The sequence below is a fragment of the Desmodus rotundus genome, chromosome 10 (assembly GCF_022682495.2).
Source record: "Desmodus rotundus isolate HL8 chromosome 10, HLdesRot8A.1, whole genome shotgun sequence".
Lineage (NCBI taxonomy): Eukaryota > Metazoa > Chordata > Mammalia > Chiroptera > Phyllostomidae > Desmodus > Desmodus rotundus.
Genome location: NC_071396.1, coordinates 12,609,219 through 12,630,754, shown reverse-complemented (window position 1 = coordinate 12,630,754; position 21,536 = coordinate 12,609,219). Strand labels below are relative to the sequence as shown.

The following is a 21,536-nucleotide window of genomic DNA, read 5'->3' as shown; positions in this document are numbered from 1 at the left end:
CACGTAGGCCGAGGGGCGGGGCGGGAGGGGCCTCTGAGCATGCGCAGACGGCGTCCCGAAGCGAGCGGGCAGCCGCGGAGTGAGCGGGACTCAGGCGCTCCGGTCCGACTCGCGGGGCCGCTGGAGTCCCCGGCAACTCTGCGAGAAGAGGCGATAGTTTTCCCGCTCCAGTATTTTCTTATGACAGTTTTATTGCAGACTAAAAGTTGAGAAAACAACGCGATGAACGCCTTTATACTTTTCACCAAAATCAAACAATTCTTGGTATTTTGCCATTTCTGCGCATTCTCTCCGTGAGTCTGCAGGTATGTATGCATATATGTGTATTGTTTGAACCACTTGAAAGTAAATTGTTGTGTCGTTGGGCCATTGAAAAGTAAGTTGCAGACACAACATTTCACAACTAATACTTTTACATCATAATTTTTTTAAGTAATAACATTCTTTTATTCAACAAATAATTACTGGGCACTCACTCGATGTCAGGATCTGTGCGAGGCACTGCGAATATGATGAAAAAGAGGAAACAATTCCTGACCTCGGGGAATTTATAGTGGAAGCGGTGTTGGGGGGGGCGGGGAGAGGCAGCTAAGGGGGCAAAAGAACAAAAACTACAAAACAATTCCAGCGTGGTGTGTCGTTGCGTATCTCAGAAGTTTGTTCCAGTATATTGCCAGGAACTGTCAATTATACAGTTTCTGTATACTGTATAAAAGTCAATATACTTTTCTGTAATTTGTTGTTTCACTCACTTGTTGATGACGTTTGTTGTGCAGAATATTTCCTAATTAAATACTGTAATATACATTTCCTCACATGAGAACATCCTATAAAACTGCAAAAATCATCACATATGAAAAGTTATTCTATACTAGCAAGCAAAACCCATATTCACTTTAAGATTGGCTTTTGTAACATTTTTTAAAAACCAGGACCCAATCGAAGATCCATTTTCTTTCTCATGACATTGACATTTTTTTTTTTAGTTGAACTCTTAAAAGTCCAAGCTAGGAGTCTTATAAAATGTTCTACATTCTGTATTTGTCTGTTTTCTCATGGTGTCATTTAACTTGTTCCTCCATTCCCTGTATTTCCTGTAAACTGCAGGCTAGATCTGGACATTAGAGGCTTGATTTGATCCAACTGTTTGGCAAAAACATTTTGCAACTTATTCTGTTCACTTATGATCACATCACATCAATCTTGAATGTGCATAATGTCCCACTATTAATCAAACTAAGCTGATTAGTTGGTTAAAGTGGTGGTTGCTGGAAGTCTTTGTTAGAAAAGCCCCTTGTACCTTTGCAATTACTAAGCACTCTCTGGGGGGATGCTCTGGTGCTGATTCCCACACCTGTATTACGTACATAATAATACAACATAATGCAATACTCATAACGTCCTATAATGAGAATGGCATGTTCAGTAACAGAGGCTTTAGGTTCTTTTTCTTAGTAAAAGAGACTCATTTAACTATTGTGAAATGGGCAGTCCTGCTTTCCAGAATTCTTAAATGATAAACTACAAGTATCAGGTTCTAGATTTCCTATACAAAGACTGCTCAGAAAACATAAAGATGACTGATTGACTATTTTTTAAGGTTGCCTGGGAGGGACCACACTACTGGTTAGATTTATCATACCAACAGAAGCCCAGAATTCCTAGGCTCTTTGTCCTATTCTGCACTCAATAAATTGGGGGGAGGTTTCTTCTGTACGAAAACAGTAGATGGAGTGTATTTTAAAGAGAACGGGAGGGTGTTACCAGAATTCGTGACACATGGAGTTCAGAGGTTTCTATACCATAAATAACATGGGAATCCTGGGTAGGATCCTAAAACTGACCATCTTTTTCCAAATCTTGGTGAAGATTTGATGTTTTCAATGAAAATCCTTACTAACTGGATTACAGTTAGCTCTCACCAGGAATCTAAATTGAATTTCTAAAGTACACAAAAATCAATGCTTTCTCACCCTATTGGTTCCATTACTTTCATATCCTTGCTTTTAATGAGCAAATTAAAACCAAGCACATAGAATGTTGTGCCCAATTCCCCATAAACTCTAATTGAAGGTTTAACATACTATTTTATTAGCAAGAGGTAAATTAAGTAGTCGCTATAAATGTGTAATACAGAATTACCCAGCAGTTTTAGTAATAAACCAAATGAAATTTTAATCAAGAATCACTGGATTATTTTAAGTCTGTCATATGTCTCATCGGGTAACTAGAATTGCTATCTCAAGCCTTAGAATGGTGCAGATAATATACTGACAGAGTATGGAACAACAACAACAAAAAAAAAACGTTTTATTTTTTTATTAATCCAAAGGTGCAGGCTTGGGGCTTGGAGGTCACTAACCAGAGTCATCACTTAGGGAGTGAATGTGCTGATTTCTGTTCGTTACATTCAGCAGAGTCCCTGTGGTAATGTAGGAATGGGAAGCTATTGATGAGTGCCCTTAAGGTAGTATTTGCATGAGGGTTCTTGGTTGAAAGTGATAGAATTCCATCCCAAACTAGTTTTAACAAAAACAGAAATTGGCTTCAGGCATTTGCTTGGCTCTGGACAGTGTTTGACTTAGGGTGTGGTTAGAGCCAGGGGCTGAAACGTTATCAGAATGTGTCTCCCTGCTTCCTTGTCTTAGCTCTGCTTTCTCTACGTGGACCTCTCTCCAGAAGATTTTCCTTACATGGGGGGCAGGAGAAATCTTCCTCCCTCTAGGAGATGCACTTTTGATAATAAATTGCCAGATGAGTATAGAATATCACAGGTAGGGCCACATAGTCAAAGCCTTTTCATTCTGCACACGCAAAACCAAGCCCCAGGTAATTAACCTGCTAAATACCATTTGCAGTTTAGTGATGAAAGAATAGATGGTGACATTCCATAGTAACACAGAACTTTTCTCTACCCGAATGGACAGCATGCCTGTTTTGATGCCAATCACCTTCTGAACTCAGACTGCATCCTTAGACATTGTAGAGAAAGTTATGAAACTTAAATACCACCAAGAGCGCCTCCTGTTGTTGGTAATTCACGCTCTTCACTCTCCTAGCCATCTTCAGTCACTGTGAACTTACCTAGAGCTGACTGTATGGGCAACTGTTTCACTCTTCTAGTGTGAATACTTTTCTTCAGTTACCCAGCCATGCTCCCAATATTCCATTCGAACATTTTGCTAATAAGCTCATCAGGTTTTGGGGGGATTCAAAAAGACCAGACGAGTATCTGTTATCGTCAGCCACCAGCAAAAATAAAAGGCCCCTTGGCAAAATACCTGTGCAAGTGCTTAACCCTGAACTGCCTGGCACCGGTCTGGACAGACCTTCTCATCACCAAGAATCACCCCCTCTGGCACCTTGATTCCAGCGTGGAAAGGACTTCAAACTGGCTCTCTAGCACTTGCTTCAACATTTCAACCACTTTCTTCCTGTTCTTTCACATTCCCTGACTGCTGGATGAGTTTGGGTCTGCAGGGAAGCAGATGCTGAGACAGGGTTAGATACCTGAAAGGTTTTTCGGGAAGGAAGCAGAAGGCATGGCGTTCTGATTGGAAGTCTGATACTGTGGAAAGAGAAAGGTGGGACAGGACGTCCTGGGCCACAGTGGAATTCCAAGGAGGGTTTAGTCACACCAGCAGGGAGTCCTTGAGCCAGAATTGCCTGTGGGAGTTATGTCTGTCACCAGACAAGCCTGCCTTCCCCTCCCAAACCCACCCCTCAAACACACAGCTATTAACTGTTCCAGTAGAACTCAAAATTAGGTCCACTTGAGATTAACACCTTTTCTTAGATGCCACAGTCAGGAGCCTGCCCTCCGCACCTCCGGTGCTTCATCATTGCCAGGGAACCACCTGTAGTAAGTGCGACCTGGGCATAAACAGTGGTGGGCTCGGGGAAGAAGCTGGAGATGTCCGCTCTCCCCAACAGGAGATGCAGCCACACCCCACGGCCTTCAGGAAGCATCCCTCCCATCTGAAAGACGTTCAATGTCAGACTAATGTCTCACTCTGCTAGTAATGGAAACCCCTCCGTGCACAGACCTGAAGGCTCATCTCCTTCATACGTAACTTGTATTCATCTAAGCGTCCACATTCTCCTTGGCTCCTGTCCTAAAATGACTGAATAGTATAAAATGCTGCCACTATAAATTTGGTCTCTATCCTTAGCTAGACCCTCCTTAACTCCATTTCTCCCTTAACTCCCAGAGCAGCTAACAAATCTGTTAAGTCCCCTCTTCCACTTTGTCTGAAGTGACACTGCCTGTATCTCCGAGCATTTACCACTTGTAAGGCGTTAATTCATATTTATATCAGAATCCACACTCAACTCCTTTTATCTAGGCTAAGAGCAAAATGTGCTGCTCTGGTTTTTGAAGCCCATTCCCTTTTTGAAAAGCCGTCAATTAATCCCTGTGAACTATATTTAAAATGTTTCTGAGCTGACATTCTTGTAACCTAGTAACAGAAATTTAGGCTTAAAGCATAGGACTAGGAAAGAAACAGGGAGAGAAGTCAGACTAAATGACACTATGAAGATTAGACAAGATTATGTAAGGGCAGGAATTATAAAAGAAAGAAGAGGATTCAGTTTCCAACCAGATTGATTTGTAAACCAATGACAATAGAAGGGAAGTCAGACAGTTACTAATATGCCTTAGATATTATGAAGTGCTACAACAGCAAACAAATTAATTCAGGAGATTAGGTATTCTCAGCTAAAATCCAGTAGCTTCTTCAATGATCTATGAAAATATTCTCAGCTAAAATCCAGTAGCTTCTTCAATGATCTATGAAAATATTCTCAGCTAAAATCCAGTAGCTTCTTCAATGATCTATGAAAATATTCTTAATTTCATTTCAGTTCAGGTAAAGGTCTAACTTCAGATAAACTTTCTTGATAGAACAAAAATGCAAGAGACTTTTGAATAACAGACTGAATTATTCAGTGTACATTGACTATACGTGACAATTTAAAATGAGTAAGTTAGGGTCAACTTTATGTTTCATTAGAGAGAAAAAAATCACAAAATCTTATTTAAAATATTTTAATTTCTAAAAATGTTTAAACCATAATAAAATTTATTTCATTGCACAGTATTTGCAAATACTTTCAACAAACTGAAAAGTAAAACAAACCACTTAAATCAGTTGTATTTACTTTCTAAGCTTAAAACTGTACAAACTCTTTGCCCCCCTGGAGGATGCAAAAATTAACAGTGAAAGTGGAATATTTAAATTAATGCAATGTAAGTATTTGGCTAAAAGGATTTTTAAAACTAAATTTCATCGGGTAACTCCATACAACTGCTGGCATGTTGACAGTAGATAGAATTTAAAACAAAACAAATCTGAGCTGATCAAATCCACAGTTAAGGGAAGTTCTTATTTTATTCTATTGGGAATAAAATAGCAGCCATTGTTTTACCCAATGTCCTAATGGTATAACCTCAGAAGAAATGATCTGCCTTGTTTTTGCAAAACAAGAACAGCTACCTTCTGTTGAAAGGATGTGAGCTTTTCCAACTTAGCTCTTTTTCACTTGTGTCGTAACTTCCAAATAAAATGAATGGCTTCAGCGACTGTCTTGGCGGTCCTGTTCCTGTTCCCTACACAATGACGTCTTCCATGAAGTCGTCATACAGCCACTTACAGGAATAATCTTTGGAACGTTCTATGGCTTCGAAGAGGCGTTTAAAGTCTGAAGGATACATATCTGTTACTTTTGTTGTTCTTTTTTGTTTTATTTTCTTCAGTATATCCACTGCATCCACTGTACTCAATGAACTGCAAAAAAAATTCCAAGTACATTTCTTAAATTCTTTTCCATAACTCTCAGTTAACAGTGATAAAAGGTAGCTTGTAAGCTCAATGTAAAATGCCTAACATATATCATTAATCTTATTTAGCTTAAAAGCTTGCATATAACGTATATCTTTGTTTATTCCTCAATTTTCACAGCTGACCTATAATGAAAAGAACAGATGTAGGTGTTAACATGTTCTAATCAATTCCTACACAAAACTCCGGTTTAACATTGCCCTTTGAAAAAAGTCTTGTCTACCTCTTTCATCTTTTAATTCTCTTTACAAAAATAGTCTTTGACTCCATTTAGGTTCATATAAAAGTTCAGTACGTTCAAACAGCAGAAACTGCTGTGTTGCAGTTTTCAAAGAGGAAACAATCTTTCACATTTTTATGTAACAATTACTGGTGAATATATTATAAAGCGAAAAACTACCTTAGGTATTAGCCTAAGTGAGCCTCTGACAATAACAGGCAAGCAACTGCAAACAAAACATTTTGGTAGAAAACACTTCCAATACTTTCTGATTTTGAATGGAATCCTTGTCACAGATAGAAACATGCTTCCAATTCACAGAGATCTCAAAGGGAATTTTTTGTATTTTGTGCCACAGCTTACCAAATTTATTCCTTAATTCCCTATATTGTTGATAGTTTCTCTCAAAGCCACCACTACCACAAGGGAACAAGATAAAATAGGGGATTATTTTTACTGGTCTATTGCCACATTAGTATTTATTTTTACATAAATTTTGTTCAACCAACAGCTCATTCAGTTATTTATTTGACGACGATCAAATTAATTTAAAGGATTACTTTAACATTTTGTTCATCTGCTGACAATACTGACTATGGGGCTGCTGATTACAAAATGTCACGCGCAACTCACAAAACTGTACACATCAGCCCCATAAAAAACTATACTTACGTAGATACGAAGTAGCTATAATTTTATGAAGCTTTACATGAAAAAAAGCTTTGGTCCAGGGCCGGAAAACTAGGGTGGCACAATGACGCATCCCTACTTTGGTTAGGAAATGAACCAATAAGGAAGGACACTGACACTGGATATGCCCCCAGTAATGCTAACTTTCTCCACCCCGCCAGTGGCAAGCAGCTAGTTCTTCATGAAGGTTATCAGGTATTCTCAGCTAAATCTGACAAAGATAAAAACAAATTGTAGCCTTCTTGTTTGTTTTTTCAAAGATGGGGGGGGCGCAGAATTAAACTTAGGAGATTATGTGAAAAACACAATCACACTTTTCTGAAAATGTGCACCACGCAAAATTAAGTATTGGATTGGCCAAAAAGTCCATTACGTTTTTTCCGTATGATGGCTCTAGTGGTGCTTAGTTGTCTTTAATGTCATTTGAGACAATTTTGTTAGATTGTATTTTGACAGCTGTCATGCCAGTGTGCGTTAAAAAAAAGGACTTACCAAAATTGAATTTTTGTGCAGATGTTTTAATATTGACGATGGAAGAAGAAACGCAACATTTTCAGTGTATTATGCTTTAAGTATTTCAAGAAAGGTAAAAACGCAAGTGAAACAGGAGGAAAGATTTTTGCAGTATATGGAGAAGGTGCTGTGACTGATGGAACATGTCAAAAGTACTTTGTGAAGTTTCTTGGTGCTACTGACATTTTGGCCACACAGTTCTCTGCTGTGGGGCTGTCTTATGCATTGGAAGATGTTTAGCAGCACCCCTGGTCTCTGCCCACTAGAAGCCAATAGCAGGAGATAGCCGACATACTCAAAATATCCAAGTGAATAAAGTTGTTGGTGAAAATGAAAAACGTGTCATTTATTTTATGGAAAAACCATACACACTTTTTGGCCAACCCACTATTTTGAAGAAATAGATGAGTGGAAACATGGTACTTCACTGTTAAGCAAGAATATACAAGATATAAAAAAAGGACCTCTAACATGAAAGTATAATTCCCACATTAAATTGCTACTTTTATACTTGCTTTCATTCTTCTCACTTACTGTAACTGGTGTATCAGCTTGGCGTTGCGCTTCAGAAAACAATGCTTTAGCATGTGAAAAAATACATCATAGTTCACAGGTGTTAAATTTTGTGTAAATAAATTTCTACGAGGAGTGAATTGAGTAAAACACAGGTTTTGTTGTGTTGTTTGTTCTAATGATTCCTGGAAAGTAAGAAAAATAAATTGTGTTAGTCATAAAATATTGGCGGAGCGAGACATCGTTCACTTACTCATTCAAGTTATCTGTTGGAAAAGGCAATCACCATAGACCTTGAGTGTCCCTGTATGTTCTTATCAGCTGTGCCAAGAATGCAAAGCCCTCACAGCTCTCTACCTGGCCGTTTCTTAGGGTGGTCTGCAGTGAGTCACCTTGCGGGATGACCTCTCTCTCTCCAGCACAAAAAGTAGGCTTGCTTAGTGTTTGCTATAAAAGGGGTGGGTTCCCCAGCTCCACTTTGTTCCTCAGCTGCAACGCAAACCCTGTGAATGCACGCCATCCAACTGCACCACACACTGCTCTGCGGGACTCGAAGGCAAGTAAAACCCTGAGTCTGGTCCAGGAGTCTGTGTCTCTAGACACCACCCATAAAGTCACAGCTTATTACCTTTTAAATTGGGTAAAGTCAAACCCAAACATGACACTAACATGAAGTGAGTCTCTTCTGTATTTGAAGCACAACACCACATCCAAAGAATAAAAAAAATACTATGGACATATAATTTTTAATTGGATAATTTTTTTTTAAATATGGGCTTAGCAACCTATGGTCCATGGCCTGCCTCTTTTTGTAGTCTGGGGCTAAGAACAGTTTTCACATTTGTAAAGGATTGTTTTGTTTTCTTTAAAAAAAAAAAGTGAACACTAAAGAACACGTGACAGAGACTGTTACGTGGCCTGGAAGCATAAAGTATTTACCAACTGGCCCTTTACAGAAAAAGTTTGCCAACCTGCTCCAATATACAGTATCACACAGATTAAAGGAAAACTGTGTATGATTTAAGTTTGAGGCATTTTTCCCCTAAAATTATTCCTCAGAAAAGAGGGAGCCTTATGTTTCTTTAGGACATCTTGCACATTAGGTGTGACCACTTACATGCTTTATTTTATATATGTTTAAATACAAATATCTAATACTTAAAATATACATTATTTTATATGTATTTAAATGTAAGTCCTATTTGTGGAAAATATAGTAGTCCCCCTAAAATTATAATCAATCCTAGTTCCTAGTTTTCGATGTCTACAGTTTAAGGAATTGGTAAAAACGACGGCAATGAAATTCAAAAATATTTAGTAATTATTAATTTAGCAACACGGATAATACAATTTCAAGTATTGTATGTCGTTGTTGACAAGTTTTTGAAGATACTTTAAAAAGCAACCTGGTAAATGACGTTAAAGATATACATTTATCTGATAAACAGGGAAGAAAAACTTTCCCAATGTTAAATGAGTACTTATTTGTAATTTGGGAGACAAGGTTCCAATGACAGCATAAAAACATGGCTTGCAAAGTGTGAAATCTCAAACTTGGGTGGAAACGGTGATGTGCTCTAAAAAACTGTCAAATGTCTCAAAGTGCTTCTGTAGCTATTATTAACACATTGCCATCAAAGGTACATGTGAAATAAATGATAAAGTTCTCTCATGAAATATGAGATTTGGTTATTCCATCTTTACCCCTAAAAGTTTATATATTTAAGTTGGCCAAAAACTTTTTAGCTTTTGTTCTTGTCATTAAGAAAAATAAGATAATGTCTTCTACACAGAGTTGTTCATTTTGACTTTTCGATAAACCCCTAATAACATCCAGACAAAATGTGTAACCCTATTCGACTGTGCTTCTGAAGAGTGAAACAGAACTGAAATCACAACAGTCCAACAGTGACTGGTCACTCTAAGGTCAGACCATTTCCAAATGGATAATTTCCTTTTTTTATTCAGTGGCAAGAGTGAGGAAATCAAGAGGTAAGCAAATGAGAACTTCAGACTGAGTTGGCAGGCTGGGATTGGGGCATCATTAGCATTGAATCCTAACATGGAGCTTTGTAAGGAAGTTCAAAAATTGTTTTTGAAACTTCAGCTACTTTATTACAATTTCACTACAAGTACCCTAATATAAATTAAATGGAGGATTGCTTTATAACATCATCTTTTGAAAAACATGAATAAAAATAAAGCCCAACCTCCTGGCTAAGAAACAGACGTACCTATGCACCTGTTGGTAAATTCAACCATTATGAGTAGCAATGTTACAAATTTCTGATTAATTAGTGAGATATAAAATTTTGTTTTTAGTTTACCAAATTAGATGAATAGTAAAATGATTACGTTTCCAAATCTGGGATGTAGCTTCATTTCGAGAGGGAGGAAAATGGAAGTCAGATTCTGTTAGGTCTACTACCATGTTCACCCTCTGTATACATACCTGGAAAATACCATTCCTCCAAAATAATTTGAATTTATTAAAAGCAGTAAGATATCTTTAAAGCACATTTCCAGATATTCTGAAGTTAAAAAATTGCAATAAATACAGAACATCAAATGATCTTAAAGAAAACCAAGGATGTCCCTTCCACTCAGAGGGAAGGCGGAGAGGCGTTTAATCGCTCTTACCCTGCACTCGGGCTTTTCCAGTTGCCCGCCTCCGGTGTACTTGTCAAACGACGACCAAGGCTCCTAGAGCAAGTGAGACAGACATTTCCGTCAGTGCTCCTCAGTCGAAGGGCCCCACATCACGGCTGCCTTTAAAAAGGTCTGCCCACGTAACAGAATGAACCCTAGTCACCAATCTAGCTGGTTTAAAGAAAAACAACGTGTAACAGTTAAATCATTTCTCTCTCTCTCTTTTTTTTGGATAAAGAAAAGGGAAATCAAAGGTCTGTCCCAATATTGGTAACTCTGTTACTTAGAAAAAAGAAAGTTACCCTTAATGTGATTACACAAATAGGTTCTCAAATTATAATTTAAATAACCAACATTTCAATAGAAGAGTCACAGTCAGCTTAGGGGTTATCAGATCAATTCTGAGGATATTTTTGTTCTAAGCTAGTGGAAAAGCCTAGTATTCAAACTCATTTGAATATGTTGGGACATATAAGGAAATACAAAAATAAAGATACTTGTGTCAATTTTTAAAAAGATCATTACTTTTTTGTATCTAACTTTCATATATGCAATTTTACATGTGAAGCAATTTTTATTATAAAAATATATATATACACCGATTAAATTCCAAAATAAGAGTGAGTTAAACCAGCATCTGACACAGACATAAAGACTAAAACTTACAATATTGGACATAGGTTTGAAAGGGTATTGGCAAAATGGCTATTACTAACCACAGTGGCAAGTGAAGTGGAGTAAAAAATGCAACTGTTGCTCAGCTGTGAAACTGCTAGCAGTGTCAGCCTGCAAACCAAAAGGTCACCAGTTCGATTCCCAGTCAGGGCACTTGCCTGGGTTGGGGGCCAGGTCCCCAGTTCGGGGCACACAAGAGGTAACTAATCGAGATCTCTTGCACGGATGTTTCTCTTCCTTTCTCCCTCCCTTCCCCTCAAGTAAATAAAATCTTTAAATATATATATGCATATATATATATGTGGTATGAACACATACTATATAAAAACCACTTGATACGCTACTAAAATGAATATGCAAATTATGGTATGAAAGAAATAACATCTATCACTTCTTTCTTACACTGTAGCACTCTGCTATTAAATATGGTAGCCACTAATCACCATGGCTATTGAACACTTGAAATGAGTCTAGTCTGAATTGAAATGTTGTAAAATACCCCCTGGATTTCCAAGGAGTAGTACACACACAAAAACAAAAATTATGTAATAACTAATTCTAGCCCTGGCCAGTGTGGCTCAGTGGTCTGAGCACTGGCCTGCGAACCAAAGGGTCGCCAGTCTGATCCCCAGTCAGGGCACATGCCAGTAGCGGGTGCACGAGAGGCAGCCACACATTGATGTTTCTCTTCCTCTCTTCCTCCATTCCCCCTCTCTGAAAATAAAAAAAAAATCTTTAAAAAAAAATTATGTAATAACTAATTCTAAAATACTGATTACACACTAAAAGGACAATATTTTGAATTGAGGTTAAATAAAATATTAACATTAATTTCACCTGTTTCTTTTTTTAATTTTTATAATGTAGCTGCTAAAAAATGTAAAATTGCGTAGGAAATGTAGAAGCCAAGGAGCTTATATGTATGACCCATACACATGAACTATAGGGGGGAATGTGGGAGGGAGGGGGTGGGCAGGATGGAGTGGAGTGAAGGGGGGGAAATGGGACAACTGTAATAGCATAATCAATAAATATATTTTAAAAAATGTAAAATTGCATATGTGGCTTGTATTATGTTTCTATTGGACAACTCTGATTTTGCCTAAGGACATAAAGAATGGGAGAGAATGGTCTATAATAAAGTAGTAAATAGCCATTAAAAACTTAAAATGTTCAGTGACAATATAAGGGAAAAAAACTTGTAATTACGCATTAGCTATTAAATGAAAAAATAAAATTAAAATAATGGAATTTCCACTATATAAAGAAAAACCATCATAAGAAAAATAGCAGACAAAATATATGCCTCAAACATCAGTAGTGGCCTCTAGGTGGTAGAAAGGTAGGAAATTTTCTTCAATTCTTTTATATCTTACATTTTTACGACGAACACGTGCTATTTTAGTATTCCGAGAAAAACAAGTAAATACTGACAAAAACGACAGCACTAAGGTACCTGGCCCTACCATATTCCACGGTTGGGAAAAACAATCAATTTACTGCTGAACTTTTCGCCTCTCTGACACAACAAGGCCCTGCTGGGACTTACAGGGGCTCACTTACCCTGTGCAGCAGCCTAACCTCACAAGCCACTTGCCACAGCACGCTTAAGGCTTGGTACAGGCTTCCACTCTGCGGGCCCGCCGTGATCTTCTAGGAAGAGGGAAACAGAAGGTGCTTGTTATACAATCCATCAGAACCGAAGGTGGTCTTTCTAGAAATTAGGGGAAATTAAAATTGAATGCAAAATCTTAGCTGTTACCATTTCAAACAAGAGACAGGCCTTTTAAACGTTCATGTACACTTAAAACAGAAATTATTCAAGAGTGATCTCCTTTAACTGTATCTAACCCATCAGGGCAAAACCTCATTAAAGAAAAATTAAACAAAAATGGGTCATTTCTGTGGAGAGGGACACAGTGTATTAGAAATATGTGCCCGGTAGTCTATCCAGTTCTGAGTCAGAACGGTCTAGGCTGACACCTGAAAGGTAAGAGGTCACCTCAGAGAGAGGAAACGACAGGCAAGAGCATCACGGTGGGAAAACAACACAGTAACACCTTCCCAGCAGCACGACGAAACCTGACAACGCGCCTGCTATTTCTCCTCCTTTCACTCTTTCATTACTTACTGTGTGCACGGCTTCAAGGTTCGGAGCCCCCGCGCTCCTTCCACAGACAGTGACCACTCACTCACTACCTGGGTTTGGCGAATAAAGCATCCCTTCATTCCCTGCCCTCTATCCTAACCCACGGCTCTGTTACAGACAAGTGAGCATCTCCTGCTATATCGCATTGAAAGACTGATGACAGGAGGCATTCTGGGCAGAAAAGAAACATCACTCTCAAAGCAGTATCAAGGACATTATTAAGGAGGACCTTCCGATCCGCACATTAAAAGTAGAGTCTAAAGCTCTAAAGATTGCACAGAAAAACTGTTAGGATGAAGGAATTCAGCAAAGTTACAGGCTACAAAATTAACACACAATAATCAGTTATATTTTTATATGTTAACAATGAACAATCTGAAAAGGAAATTAAGAAAGCAATTCCACTTACACTGAAAGCTACAAAACATTGCTGTAAGAAATTAAACAAGTAAATAAAAAGACATCCTGTGCTCATGATGGAGAGACTTAATATTGTTAAGCTGTCAGTACTATCCAAGTGATCAACAAATGGAATGCGATCCCTTTCAAAATCCCAAAGTTTTTTCTTTCCAAAAATTAAAAATTCATCTTAAAATTTACATGGAACCTTGAGAGACACCAAATAGCCTAAACAATCTTTAGAAAGAACAAAATTGGAGGACTCACAATTCCTGATTTCAAAACTTACTACAAAGTTACAATAATCGCTGGGGGAAGGGGGAATCTAAGGAGACTAAAAGGTAACATAAAATAGTAACTAAAGATTAAATTGAAAATTAAAAATTAAAAAAGGAAACTTACAGCAATCAAAGTAGTGTGGCACTGGCATATAGACAACATACAGAACAATGAAATAAAATAGAGTGTTCAGAAAGAGACTCCCATGCACATACATGACATCACATGATGTCATCAAGTAATTTTTCAACAAGGGCCAATGGGAAAGGACAGTCTTTCGACAAAAGTACTAGGAAAACTGCATATCCACATGCAAAACAATAAGGCTGGACCCTCCCCTAACATCACATAAGAAAAAGTGATTCAAAATGGACCAAAGACCTCAGCATAAGAGCTCAAACTATAGAACTTTCAGGAGGAAACACCGGGGAAAAGCTTCGTGACATTGGATTTGGCAATGATTTCTGAGACGACACCAAGGCACAGGCAACAACAACAAAAAGACAAATTGGACATCCTCAAAATTAAAAACTTTAGGACTCAAAAGGTACCATAACAATGTAAAAAGGCAACCCATTAAAGGGGAGAAAATATTTGCAAATCGCATACCTGGAAAGGGATTAATATTGAGATTATAAAACTCTTGTAATTCAAAAACAAAAAATAGACAACACAATTAATTCCTCCAAAGAAGATACACAAATGATCTACAACGACATAAAAGATGCTCATCATCACTAATCATTTAGGAAAATAGAAATTCAAAACCACCATGAGATACCACTTTAAACCATTAGGATGGGTATTATCAAAAAAAAAAAAAAAAAGAACAAAAACAAGAAACAAGCATTGGAGACAATGTGGAGAAATCGGAACGCCTGTGTATTGCTGGTGGGAATGTAAAACAGGGCAGCCACTGTGGAAAACAGTCTGGTGGTTCCTCAAAAGATAAAAATAGAATTAGTGTTCGATCCAGCAGCTTCACTTCGGGATCTATACCAAACAGGATGGAAAGCAGGGACTCAGAGATACCTGCACACTGATGTTCATAGCGGCAGCATTCCTAATAACCAAAAAGTGGCAGCGACCCAAGTGTCTACAGACAGGTAAGGGATAAACAAAAGGTGGTGTATATTGTACAATGGAATAAAATTCAGCCTCAAAAAGGAATAAAATTCCGATACATGCTACAACTTGAATGAACCCTGAAGACATTCTGCTGAGTGAAATACGCCAGACACAAAGTGAAATACTGTATAAATGTACTTCCATGAAGCACCCAGAATAGTCAAACTCGTAGAGACAGGATGTAGAACGACAGTGGGAGCTCAGGGGAGGGCAAGATGCGGCCTTAGTGTTTCGTGGGTACAGAGTTCCAGCAGACAGTGATGCACACGTTCTGAGCAGACAGAGACAGTGGTGACACGGCTGCACCACAATGTAAATGCACTTAATGCCACTGAACTGTCCACTTAAAAAGACTGACAGCGGTAAGTTTTATGTCATGGTTCCAAATGAAAGTCACAAGGATTAAGTCTAGAGAAAAATCACAGAACTCTTTCAAGACAAAAACACCAGTCAGGTACTTATTGATAACCCACCTGGCAGTCCGTTTCTTTCATAAAAAAATTTAGTTCTACGCGTCCATATCTATATAGAGAAGTACAGGAATATATGTCATGTAAAAATTTCCAAATCATCTTCTTCTCATTTTTGGCTGGGAACACTCCAACTACTTTTAAAGGAATACCTGTTAAAACAAGCAAAAATATTTGAGTAAATACTTTACACTTTCTCCTGGGATCATATTTTATTGAGCCAAACTAGGTTAACAGACTATATTAATTTCATTTCAATCAAAACTGAGCCTCAACATGTTTCCTTGACATAAAACTTGGCCTCCTCACAACTGCTCGGATTACTTGTGTCCAGGTGTGAGGGGAAGGCAAGATTCAACTTAGGAGCATCTGCCCATAAATTATATAATATAAACTGCACGCAAATCTCATCAATACACCATTGGTGCACTGCTAGAGAAAGCTGGCAAATTGGAAGGTATTTTTGCTTTAGTGAATGACAAAAATTACCTTTTGACCAAGGAAGTGTCTCTATCGCCAAATCCCGCAGAAGCACCCGTGAATCCACAGTGGGTTTTACTGCTCCAAAACTTCGAGGGTCCAGCTTAAAGAAGTCACAGTGGACCACGTGTAGTTTTCCATCCAGCTTTTTTCCTAGGGACTAAAGAGAAGCAGAGATAAAATGTTAAGAAATTTCAGTATTATGAAAAGTGTTTATAATAATTCAAAGATCTACTTCAAAAAATAATTATCATAAATATTACCACTTCAGTAAAGATTAGTAAAGAAAACATGACTAATATATCCTAAAACTTAGAGAGTTAATACAAATCAATTAACGCCTGAAAAATAATGGAAGTACAACTATCCTAATGAGAAAAAGCCCAAAAAACAAACAAAACACCTTGAACAAATCTTCCTTATCCTTTTACTTTCTTTACTTTATTCTCAATGGCATCATCAGCTGTTTGAAAAGTTCCTTCGCATGAGTCCAATTTCTCAGTAGTGGCTGCCTGGGGCATTAGGCGAACATTCTGAGAACACATCTGGGCTCGGAGAGCTGTGATCCATCTACTGGTCATGGAAAGATGTTTCACAGTCGACAAAAACAAGAAAAATATTAAAGTGAAAGGCAGTTGATTCAAGAGAGTATTCCTTTTTTTCTTGAAGAGTTTAGTTAGTCCTTCACCTAATAAACTTAGCTCACTGTGTAGGTCACAGTCCATTTTCCACCTAATTTTTCATTTGCTTTTTCTAAAGACAGACAAGTCTAGGAGAAAAGCTCCCTGTCCACTGGAAGAGGTCCAATACACCTCCATCTGCTCACCTTGCAGTAGTACTGGAGAACTTAGTAGTGAGAGCAAGCATTAGCTACAGACTTCCATAAACTTAATTTGAAGTTACAAGAAATCAATGAAGAGAGGGCAATATGCTTAGATGTGCATATTTAGGTTCTCATGCACAGAAACTTCTATAGGTACTTATCAAGGTTTTGACAAATTTGCAACTTAAAAGTTATAAATTAAAAATCTAATTTTCTTAAGCATGCTAAGTTCAAACTATAAAGAGTATTCAATTTCTAAATCTACTACATTTCAATGATCACTTTCAAAAGGATCCTGGAAAAAGACCAGTGGAAGGAACACACTGGGGGTGGAAATCATGCATTTTCGGTCTCGTAAACATTGAGATGCCTGATGTTGTGGTCCAATGGGAGGTGCCAGGTAGGAAGTTGTAAACCTCAACAGGGAGGTCAGGACAGCGGTCCAGGCTGAAGATACAAATCTGTGAGTACGTGGCTTGCTGAAGCCAGGACTGCAGATGAGATCTCTGGGGACAAGTACACAGGACTATGCCTGAGGACGGAGTAACTGCAGAGTCTCATGACAAGAAGCTGAGACTAAACCAAAAACAAAGAAGAAAACCAGGAAAGCTAAAGAAAAAGAACATTCATGTAATACTTACCTTAAAAACGATTAAACTCTTACAAATTATTCTATGTGTACAGCAATAAAATAATCTCACAAATTACTCAAGAATTATATTTTAATTTTTCTAACAGGAAAGCTGATGAATTTTAGTTTGATGGGAATGGAAAAAGAATGTATACTTTATGACTTTACACATTTTTGATGTAGCACCTATCATTGACTATTCAATAATTCAAACACAGTAACAGCCAAAACTCCAGAATAAATTCATATATTAGTGAAATCACATTTTGGAACTCAACTTGATTGCATTTAAGATTCAAAATCAGGAAGTGAAAAGGTCAGGAAAAATAAGTAACCACTGATTTCTACTAGTCATTACGTTAGGCACTTTAGTTTATCTTATTTAAATTGCATCAAGATCCTTAATAGGTGGGCATTAACATAGCTATTTTACGTATGGGATAACCAAGTCTCAGACAGTTTAAATTACTTGCTTGCCCAAGGGTCTTAAAGGTGGGAAGCCCTGGGGCTGAGGCTCAGCCTGGTTTGAAAAGACGGTGCTCTAACCCCGCTGAAATAAGAGGCAGTTCACCACAGAAGCTGATGTCTCTTCAACTGAACATTCACAGCTAAGTGCTGGCACGATAGTAGTTTTCACAATTCAAATGGGGTATACCATGGTTATCTGGGAACACAGTCTGTAGCATGCATATCTCTATATCAGAGAGAGAGGAAAACAAACTGCGCCTATCGGAAACACTATTAATGTGGAGTCCCAAGAATTTTACCGGGGCAATGGGGAGGGAGGAAGTCTAAAGTTAGATAAAAACCCAAAGTCAAGCATCATCCTTTAAAGTCCTTTCAGGCTTTAGGAGCACCCTAGAGAGCCTCATGGAGGCTACAAGCATCGTCTGCTAAGGGCACCTCTGTGACACCCCACGCAAAGGTTTTATTTCGATGGTTTCTTCTCTCTTATTCTGGAAAATACATGAATTCACACAAAACTTTATTGCAATGGCTTTCCACTTCACCTTAACAATAGTTAATAAGTACTAGAGGCTGAGTTCAAGCTACTGCTGGGCTGAGAAAGGACTGGGGAGTTAGAAGAAAATAAAAACCTTAACTGAAGCAAAAACTTGTAGGCCTTTTTTAAAGATCGAGATAAAAGGTATCTTGTTTTTAATTTCCAAGTTGAAATTACAGATGGCTCTGTGTACTGAATCGCATTTCATGATCTTGAATTTTTGGACAGTTTTGTATTATTTTTCTCTTCACGTTTCTGAAATTCCAGCAGACTTTTAATGAATTAAATAACCTGGCTAAAACCCTGACTTCTTTTCAAAGAAGTCCATTATAGAATAACAATCTAATGCACATAGTTTTATTAATAAATAAACAAACAGCTGGATTTGGTGGACATTATCCTAACTTTCTGTTATCATCCTGCACTTCTACAATTTACATGACTTTAGGAAGTTGTCATAGAAAAGTGTTAGTGTCCTAAACTGAATGTAGAGATTCATAAAAGAAGAGAGACTGAAATTCATGCAAGGATTTTCCACTTTACTGTTATGTAATCTTGTCTGCTACAAAGCAGAATTCACTCAAAAATCCATCTGAATAGTGCCCACACTCCATGCAACTGTATCTGACCAACCAAACCTTTCTTGCCCCAGTGCCACTAACTCCACAGTTAACACAGTCCCATTAATTCTCTTAGCACTCCAATTAGATTCTAAGCTTGCAGAAAGCAGGGGCACAGTATAGCACAGCCTACTAAGACCAGGAAACAAGCCTAGAAATACCAGTTATACACTTTGGTCAAAGTCACTCAACTAGTCTGTAGCAGAGCTAGAAGCAGAAAAGAAGTCTCAGAACTCCAATCTTTTAGCCATTCAACAATCATTGATAGAACGTTCTAGTCACTGGGGATGACAACATATTTAAGACATGGACGCTAAAAGTGATTCTAGAAAAATAAATTGTGTGCTTAAATTTACTTCCCTAAACCACTGCAATGGGAACTGATGGAACAGTACGTTATTTTTAGAAGCTACAAATAAACTTTCAGAGCCCTGGCCAGATAGCTCAGTTGGTTGACCGTCGTTCTGATTCGCCAAGGCTGCAGGTTCACTTCCCGTCAAGGGCACACACAAGAATCAGCCAATGAATGCGTAAGTAATTGGACCGACAAATCAATGTTTCTCTCTCTCTCTCTCTCTCTCTCTCTCACATCAATTAATCAATAAATAATTATTTTAAAAATATACCTCCAAATGTGGAATAAAAGTTTTGTCACTTTCAAGGGCAATCACTCTGGCACCTCCTTGAATTAATGCTTGAGTCAGGACTCCAGGACCTAGTATGTTAACAGAACAAAAAAATTATTTACAAAAGAAACAATTTCTTTCAATACCAAAAGAGTCGTTTTACATGAATTTTCTAATTTTAATTTTTAAAAAATTTGTAAGTCCTCACCTGAAGACATTTCTTCCATTGCTTTTAGAAAGGGAAAGAGAGAAATATCGATGTGAGAGAGAAACATCAATTGGTTGCCTCCAGTACAAGTTCCAACTGGGGACAGAACCACAACCAAGTATGTGCCCTGACCCAGGATTGAACTGGCAACCTTTAGCTTTACAGGATGATGCTGGAACCAACTGAGCCACACTAGCCAGGGCTGTACCTGTAACTCTTACAAATATCCCCAAAGTCAATATTACACTCCTTACTTACATATATGGAATGGAGATTACAGCTAACCACTGGACTCCAACTTCACAACCGGCTCAGGGGTGCTGCTTGGCTTTGAATCCATTCCATCAAAGACTACCAAACCTGTGCACTAGCCGCGTTTCACTCCGTCTCAGGAAAAAAAATGTTGCCTCCAGCCTACCATTTAATCATGCACTATTCGAAACAGAACTGACTCCTCATGATAGGAAAAGGTGTTTTAAATAAAAGTTTTATTTTTGCCCTGGCTGGTGTGGCTCAGTGGATTGAGTGCTGGCCTGTGAACAAAAGGGTCACGGGGTTCAGTTCCCAGTCTGGGCACATGCCTGGGTTTGGGGCCAGGTCCCCAATAGGGGGCGCTTGAGAAGCAACCACACATTGATGTTTCTCTCTCTCCCCTCCCCTATCTCTACAGGTAAACAAAATCTTTTTTAAAAAGTTATTTTTTACATATCTGGTGTTCTCAGCATCCTGCTAATGGTCTAAAGGAGATTCACGGAAAGGTAAAACAGAAGTCCTTTTTTGGGCGAGTGGATTGCAACTTATCTCGGAGAGACGACGGAAAACAGCATATTCTATCAAAATACTGTGTGAAGTGCACACTGCCACAGAAATATTTTGTAGTATCCTGATAAACACTGACCATATAGGCTACCTAAAGGAAGGGGCCATGTCTTCTACGGCAACTTAAGGATGGTCAATAGAAGTTTGCAAAAGTTATGAACATCCAAAAAAAAAAAGGCAGTCCAAAACGGACTCACCAGGATTGCATTCCAGGATAAGCTTGCACGGGTCGTCTTCTTTCAGCAAGAACTGCACCACGGTCTCAGCCAGTCTTGGACTGGTTAGGTAACGCTTGGACTCTAAGCCGCACTTGGACCGCCGCGAGGGCAATTCTCTGAAATCCTGACCCGGCAACAGCTGCGGCTGGAAGTCAGCCAAACCACGGCGGTTCCTCGCCGGGACGTCCTTCCACCTCGCCGCCCCGGACCTCCAAATGCAAAAGCGACCAGCACCGGAAGAAGCTGACAGCGTCAGCCGGGGAGGAAGCCCGGCCACTGGAACCCACATCCTTACCCTCCAGGGTTGTCCCTAAGTCATCCAGAACGTCAAAAAGTCGACGAGCGCCAGACAGAGAACACCACGTGCAACATCTCCCCACCACCTGATTAGATGAGGGGGAGAGGGGAGGAGAGGCAAACACCGCAAGCTACGCATGCGAACGGCCCCTCCCATTTGCTTACCATCACTTCCGTTTCCGGTCAGGTGCTAACGCTGGAGGACTGTGAGTGGACCGATGAGGAGATGGAACGTCCAGGCTGTGTACTCTATGGTTGTCCGCCCTCTGCGCTTCCTCTCTAG

General features: G+C 38.7%; 1 protein-coding gene across 2 annotated transcripts; it reads right to left on the bottom strand.

Annotated features, from left to right (window-relative positions):
* Positions 1 to 5,034: 5,034 nt before the first annotated feature.
* TFB2M (transcription factor B2, mitochondrial) lies at positions 5,035 to 21,424 on the bottom strand. 2 transcript variants are annotated; one of them, XM_024576104.4, is made up of 8 exons: positions 20,936 to 21,424; positions 19,712 to 19,800; positions 16,018 to 16,168; positions 15,532 to 15,680; positions 12,667 to 12,756; positions 10,420 to 10,482; positions 7,801 to 7,964; positions 5,035 to 5,789 (listed from the first exon to the last, which is right to left on the bottom strand). In XM_024576104.4, the coding sequence occupies exons 1-8, from the start codon at positions 21,243 to 21,245 to the stop codon at positions 5,612 to 5,614; spliced, it is 1,194 nt and encodes a 397-aa protein (XP_024431872.2). In that variant the 5' UTR covers positions 21,246 to 21,424; the 3' UTR covers positions 5,035 to 5,611. The 2 variants fall into 2 exon arrangements, with proteins under 2 accessions (XP_024431872.2, XP_024431873.2); XM_024576105.4 differs by having other exon boundaries at positions 12,667 to 12,753.
* Between the last annotated feature and the right edge of the window lie 112 nt (positions 21,425 to 21,536).

What these genes read in the sequence shown, in the direction of transcription:
- TFB2M (XM_024576104.4), bottom strand. Translation starts at nt 21,245, where the DNA reads ATGTGGGTTCCAGTGGCCGGGCTTCCTCCCCGGCTGACGCTGTCAGCT. An exon ending in GACACTTCCTTGGTCAAAAG is followed by an intron (nt 15,681 to 16,017) that starts GTAATTTTTGTC and finishes TTGTTTTAACAG; the next exon opens with GTATTCCTTTAAAAGTAGTT. An exon ending in TGAAAGAAACGGACTGCCAG is followed by an intron (nt 12,757 to 15,531) that starts GTGGGTTATCAA and finishes CCCTCTTCCTAG; the next exon opens with AAGATCACGGCGGGCCCGCA.